The following is a 6,740-nucleotide window of genomic DNA, read 5'->3' on the forward strand; positions in this document are numbered from 1 at the left end:
TATACATAATGTCCAGCATATTGTCTACCTCACTGCTGCTGTGTTACTTAGTGTCCGTGTATGTTATACATCACTGCTGCTGTGTTACTTAGTGTCTGCGTATGTTCTACATCACTGCTGCTGTGTTACTTAGTGTCTGTGTATGTTATACATCACTGCTGCTGTGTTACTTAGTGTCTGTGTATGTTATACATCACTGCTGCTGTGTTACTTAGTGTCTGCATATGTTATACATCACTGCTGCTGTGTTACTTAGTGTCTGCATATGTTATACATCAATGCTGCTGTGTTACTTAGTGTCTGCATATGTTATACATCACTGCTGCTGTGTTACTTAGTGTCTGCGTATGTTATACATCACTGCTGCTGTGTTAGTTGGTGCCTGCGTATGTTATACATCACTGCTGCTGTGTTAGTTGGTGTCTGCGTATGTTATACATCACTGCTGCTGTGTTAGTTGGTGTCTGCGTATGTTATACATCACTGCTGCTGTCTTATTCAGTGTCAGGTGCCTGGTCTACATCACTGCTGCTGTCAATCCGGAGCATCTGCACGCTAGATATCTCGTACGCAGCTTTGTGCTGAGCCATTATCCGTAGTAGAGGGCGAAGCTTCATCCACCATTTCTCATAGGACATTCTATGCCTGGAAGTGGAGAACGACGTTAGCCATGCATTGTAAAATAGATAGCTGCGTAGTTTAGTTTCGGGCTGATAAACACGGCACAATGTATTAGCAGTGCAACCGGTCTAATCATATCGAGATGAGAGCAATACCATGAACTGTGTTACATGCCTAATCATGCGAAGCTTCAATTGTCCCATCCGATTATGTGAATACTATTACTATGCTGGTTTTTGGTGGTTTGATTTAAACCCAACTGGTTTATACACAGAGCATTCCTAAAACATTGAATACTCTACTAAGAAAATAAATATACATTAGCTATCATGAAAATTTTAATGACTGATGTTGCCCATGCACAAACAGAGGCTGTGGTATGTGCTTACTCGTAGTCGGTGTCCTTGACCAGGTCTTGTAACGGGGTGAAGTACGTGTGTCTCTTCTTCAGACCCTGCAGTGTCGCAGACTCCTTTCTGTTCGTGAAAACCGTCCCTAAAAGCAGAGAAGGTAAGACATGTTTTCATCTGATTTTCCTTTTTCATTGTTTATGCAATGAGTTTATACTCCATAGCGACAATCTACCGTATTTACTCGTGTATAAGTCACACCTTTTTGTATACAACTTCAATAAAAACAAGTGCCGCAGAGCAACAGCGCTCAACTATCGTGTACTGTAGCCGGGTATTCTTTTGATAAACTCACTGGCAACCGAATCAAGTGCGCCCTCCCGCCACCGCGTTGATAGGCTTTGCTATACCGGTAGTACAGTAATAAAGATATAGCTGTGTAACTATAATGACTTTGCTATATTAACGTTATCATGGATATGCATCGAGCGCGAGCGTAGTGGTGGTGATGGGGGGAGGGTGAATGGAGGGGCGAGTGGAGGGGGCTCTAATAGCAAAAGCAGTTCAGACCTTTGTTAATAGTCAACAAATCCATGTTTAACCCTCCTCTTGAGGGTCAAAAGGTTATCAGACACTTAACCTTCGCACGTCAGCAGAAAGTAGATTTCACGGTCTTTTCAATAAAGTGATAAAAATGGTAGGTCAGCGCTGAAACAAATAAGTTTTGCACTTGATCCGTTAGACCATGTCCTCAGAAAATATCTGATATCTGACCTTTCCCCCACTGCCCTTTGACCTGTGACCTCCAATTTCGCGCTGATGATGGGTGTAATTCCTCCCCATCACACAATACATCAAATATTAAGAGCGTCGGTCGAGCCGTTGAGATTTGTGCTGCAATTCCATATTTCCTCCTATATGTTAAAGGGGAAATATTCCCCTCCATTGACACATCTTGACCTTTGACCCTTGACCCCCAAATTCGACATCCCGAGTCCTTTTTCGCGATCCCCCCGACGTCCCGAATATCAAGATCGTACGTCGCGCGGTTAAGATTTGTGCCATAACTGTTGACGCACGGACGGACGGACAGACGGCCGGACGGACATTCATGCGATTCTACAAGCTGCATCCGACTTCGTCAGCTGAGCAAAAAATCATTGGTGCGACTTATACACGAGTAAATACTGTAATTATTCACATTGTTCGGCAAAGGTTCAATACAGTCTTTTAGCACACAAGGGACAAACTGTGATGGCATGTCAGAGCAACATCTAGTGAGTATAAAACTCGATAACAGTACAAACCATCATGGTACATTCATTAATATTGTGTTGAAGAATGCAATACTCTGTTAGTAACTGCTCTGGAACTTTTAAAGTGATAATACAATGGCTCAGATAAACATTGGTATTATTTACTAGCATTACTGAAGAATTTATTAACATCTGAAAGATAGCAGGTGCCTTCCAGTTCCTGTTAACAAACTACGTATCACTTCAAGCCAATCAAACAACGTTAGCAACAGTTTGTGGAGTCTCGTCCGAGTAAAAATAAACTATACTATTCAATATGAATTCAGTCAAAGACAGAGCTGGAAAATTCTAGCCTGCTTAAATTGATCTTACAACTCTTATCTCGATACAAACTTATCTCGACACAGATAATATTCGCTGCTGGAAGCTGATTGGCTGGTGGCACTGATGCTGTACAGCTATTGCTTAGTGGTTAGTCTCGCGAACAGCTATATGCAAATGAGAATGACATTGTGTAGGGAAGGTTTTTGAAAGTCTCTGCGTAGTATACAATGATTGTAGACTGTGGTCGTATAGTCGTATTATGCATGTCGTAACATATATATTGGAATAAAGTCGTCTATATTATACTCGACAACTACGACCACAGTCTACAATCATTGTATACTACGCAGAGACTTTCAAAAACCTTCCCTACAATTGATGCACAGGTTAGGGATGGGGGTCTTACCATCTGGCTGTGCGCTGTTCTGCATCTGTAATATCATCCAGTCAAGAGCTTTACTGCCCATCTTCATCCCCATATTTCTATCAAAAGGACTCGGTCTACCTCCCTGCAATACAGAATTCAAACATGTAGATAAACAAGTATTTCAAGAACGACAAGTTGTCAGAATTGGTCGGGCTGTTGTCCTAAACAATGATGTGCTTCTGGACAAGCCTGGGTATTAATATATGTATATTATATAATATAATGAATATATATTAATAATATATATGCTATAACATAATTTACTGAAATCAGGAGAACCGTAATTCAATAATAACATAATTAACATAATTCAATTAATGAATTATTGGTTATCGTATGCCCCTTCTCCGAGTTATTACCACCTGAATAAGCTTTTTTAAACAGACACGCCTATTTTAACAAACTTCAACACAGCTGACACACACTCTCCCTCTAACTCACAACACAGTAGCTACAGAGACTGCAACTGCCAACACTGGTCAGGGCCGTAGGCTGAGCAAATTCCTAGGAGGGGGGAGGGGCAGAAATTCATGAATCAACTGTGTAATGATGAGCAACGGGCATAGCTCTTGCTCGACGCCCATAGTGTGGTCTGAGACAAGGCTTTCACGGATAAGTGACCAGAAAAATCTTTTGAAAAGTTTAAAGAAATAAATCTCATGTAGGATAGGATTAGGCTGAAGGGATAATTTTATTCCATCATTTATTACATTTATTTTAGGGTTATTTACGATTATTAGCTAAGCTTATTTTTTACTTTTGCTCCAAAATCTAGGGGGGCAGCTGCCCCCACCCCCACCCCCACAGGCCGTAGCTACGGTCCTGCTGGTATAGTAAGTTCATACAATGCAGTACCTGCTGCATGTGTCCAAGCACATTCTTTCTCGTGGTGAAGCACTCCTTGCCTTCTTCGCTAAATAGCTGGTGGATGAAATTTGTGGTGTAGTTTGCATTAGCGTTCTCATTACTGTAAGATAAAGACATTCATGGTTACCATTGCGCAACCAATCACTGAATTCATGTGGGAGAAAACCTTTTTTTAAGTACTTACAACAAATTTGGCTGGCACCTGTGTTGGTATTGCTCCTGTTGTCTATACTACGGCTCAATCGTATATTTTTAATTGTTAACTCAGGAGGAATACATTTATTCATTAACTAAATTTCCTCAAACAAATGACTATAATAGCACGCAACTGAGCGTAAGCCTTGAGAAGGCAAATTTCTGATGAACAGCTATACAGAAAGTACTTTCAGCATAAGGCACATGCAGGAGTAGGGTAAATTGTATAGTGCTGTCACGTGATGTAGACCAAAGCTATTACTGTCGAAAATAAAGAGAAGAAATCTAGACCTAACCTCGATTACTTACCGCAGGATTAGGCCACGCTGTACACCCCGGTCAATCTTACTAGCCAAGTGTTGAACGTCGTTCTGCAATGAAAAGAAATTAGCAAAGACATCAATTCCATGTCAAATGTATCCTCAACAGAAATGATGTTAAACGTACGTACGTTTCACCGTAAACGTAATACAATATTAAACTTAAGTTATGTAGTAACTTTTACTAGGAAAGATTTAAGAGAGTGGGAGAGGTAGAGAGGAACGGAAGGGGATGGTGGGATACAAAATAGGGAGAGAAAACTGGGGGAACAATAAATTATCCTAACCACAAACACAAACCTGCAAATCTTCAATGTTAAACGGCTCCTCAAAGATGTATGCCGCATCAGCACCACCAGCCAGAGCACTCAGAGTAGCCAGATAACCACAGTATCCACCCATCGTTTCGACGATGAAGACTCGTTTTCGGGTTCCTAGTGCCGACTGTTTGATCCGATCGCACATCTATTAAAAATCATTTAATATTCAATCATAATCTCATCCATATCGAGCTATGCAATTACAGCCAACGGTTGTATTAATACTCCTTGGTGAATATTCAATGTTATAATACCACTTCCATGAGGTGGCACTATATACATCTCTTTAAAATAATCTCCAGTAAATCTCCACCATTCTTGAAGCAGCCACATGTTAACAGGTGCTGGTACGCAGCTGCCATGGGGAAATCCATTTACTATGAACTAATAATCACTGACTTTCGAGATTAGATCATTGTTAACAGGCAGTCCATTAGCAGTTCGTGGTTAGTGCGCGGGAGTCTGCGTATTTTGTGGGAGTCCGCGTATTTCTCAACGACTTGAATTTGGTCTGTAATAGTCCGTGGCTCTCAGTGCGTTTTGCAACAATTACGTGTTTAGTCCGAGTTTTATCCGTTTATTCCAGTTCATAGCGACAATTATGTGTTGACATCTATATACAAAAATATGTGACATTCGTGTCTCCATTCGCATAGCAGCCTCTATGAAGGTCGTATGAGGATTGACCTCTGTCAGGGTCATAGGATTATCGATATCTGTCAGGGGCATATGGTTATCGAACTCTGTCAAGGTCATACGATCATCGGCGAGTTTTATCCATTTAATCCAGTTTGTAGCATCACTCACCTCAGCGATCTCGTTTTGCACCATTTACGTGTTTCGTCTGTGTTTTATTCCAGTTCATAGTGTGAGCTCGCATGCGTGACCACCAACCGATGATCGCACGATTGTTATTTATTTGTTATAATTGTTAATAATATATTAAATTATATATTATAATTGTTATTTATTTACGTGTTCAGTCTATATATGTTTTATCTGTGTTTTATTCCAGTTCGTAGTCTGTGTTTTACTCCAGTTCGTAGCATCACTAACCTCAGCGATCTCGTTGAGGGCCGTGTCAGCGCCAAGGCTGAACTCCGTCCCGGGAACATTGTTGCTGATCGTACATGGGATGATCGTCATGGGGATGCAAAACTCCGGATGATTTGCTCGCGCCGTCGCCAGCTCCTGCGTCGCCTCGTACGCCTCGAAGCCGCCCACCACCACGAGGCCGCTGATGCGATGGCGGCGGAATTGCGCGGCGATGTTCGGCAGCAGGCCGGTGGTGGTTTCCCTGAAAACGCAAACATCTAAGTGATGCGATGTGCGAGAGAGTAGCAGAGACTGGTTTCTGGCACTAGTGGCATCGCAAAACGGCAAGTGAAGTTGTAGAGATTATTGTGGCGAGCAATTTCCACGTAGAAAGAGAAAAGGGCGGGTAGCTAATATCTGCTGGCAGCATCTCTATATTATATTATAATATATTTATATTATTAATTATTTTATATTAGTATTAGCTGCGATATGCTATAGTTGTACCATGACACAGCTGTCACAGTAGAGAACGTAATTTTACCAGCGGCACATTGCAGTTGCACCACGACACAGCCGGCGTACTAGAGAGCAAAATTTAAGCAGAAAACCCAGGTCTGAATTTTTAGGTTTGGTAGCTAACATATATGCCTTTTCCTGACATAAAAAAGAAGATAGTCTAGGGTGGGACTAACTTATTTGTTCCAAGGTATGTTCCTCCATCTCGGGACCAACCAATAAGCTCATTCCATTTTATCGGTTTAATCTGCAAATATGGGAAATTATGAGTTAGAGAATAATGAGAATAATATATATTTATATATATATGGCTGGATATACACATTTTCCACTCATACACTGCTAAGGAAGAACAGGTAGTGTAGCCTTAAAATACAAGTTATAAGAGAACTTCCTCAGTTACTCAGTTTCTCATGTCTCTCTCTCTCCCCCTCTCCCTCTCCCTCTCCCTATCTCTCTATCTCTGTATCTCTCTATCTCTCTATCTCTGTATCTCTCTATCTCTG

The 6,740-nt window shown here is 41.3% G+C and overlaps 1 protein-coding gene across 2 annotated transcripts in view; it reads right to left on the reverse strand.

The window, feature by feature from the left end:
- Positions 1–258: 258 nt before the first annotated feature.
- The window catches only part of LOC106814771 (ATP-dependent 6-phosphofructokinase-like), a 32,364-nt gene continuing 25,882 nt past the window's right edge, over positions 259–6,740 (reverse strand). For both annotated transcript variants that reach the window (XM_014819122.1, XM_014819121.1), the window contains 8 exons: positions 6,411–6,481; positions 5,737–5,977; positions 4,661–4,825; positions 4,350–4,411; positions 3,834–3,945; positions 2,958–3,060; positions 1,011–1,116; positions 259–645 (listed from right to left, as the gene is read on the reverse strand). In XM_014819122.1, coding sequence (XP_014674608.1) covers positions 495–645; positions 1,011–1,116; positions 2,958–3,060; positions 3,834–3,945; positions 4,350–4,411; positions 4,661–4,825; positions 5,737–5,977; positions 6,411–6,481 — 1,011 coding nt within the window. In that variant the 3' untranslated portion in view covers positions 259–494. The remainder of the gene's footprint in view (positions 646–1,010; positions 1,117–2,957; positions 3,061–3,833; positions 3,946–4,349; positions 4,412–4,660; positions 4,826–5,736; positions 5,978–6,410; positions 6,482–6,740) is intronic.

This window comes from Priapulus caudatus, unplaced genomic scaffold (genome assembly GCF_000485595.1).
Source record: "Priapulus caudatus unplaced genomic scaffold, Priapulus_caudatus-5.0.1 Scaffold976, whole genome shotgun sequence".
In the NCBI taxonomy this organism is placed as follows: Eukaryota; Metazoa; Priapulida; class Priapulimorpha; order Priapulimorphida; family Priapulidae; genus Priapulus; species Priapulus caudatus.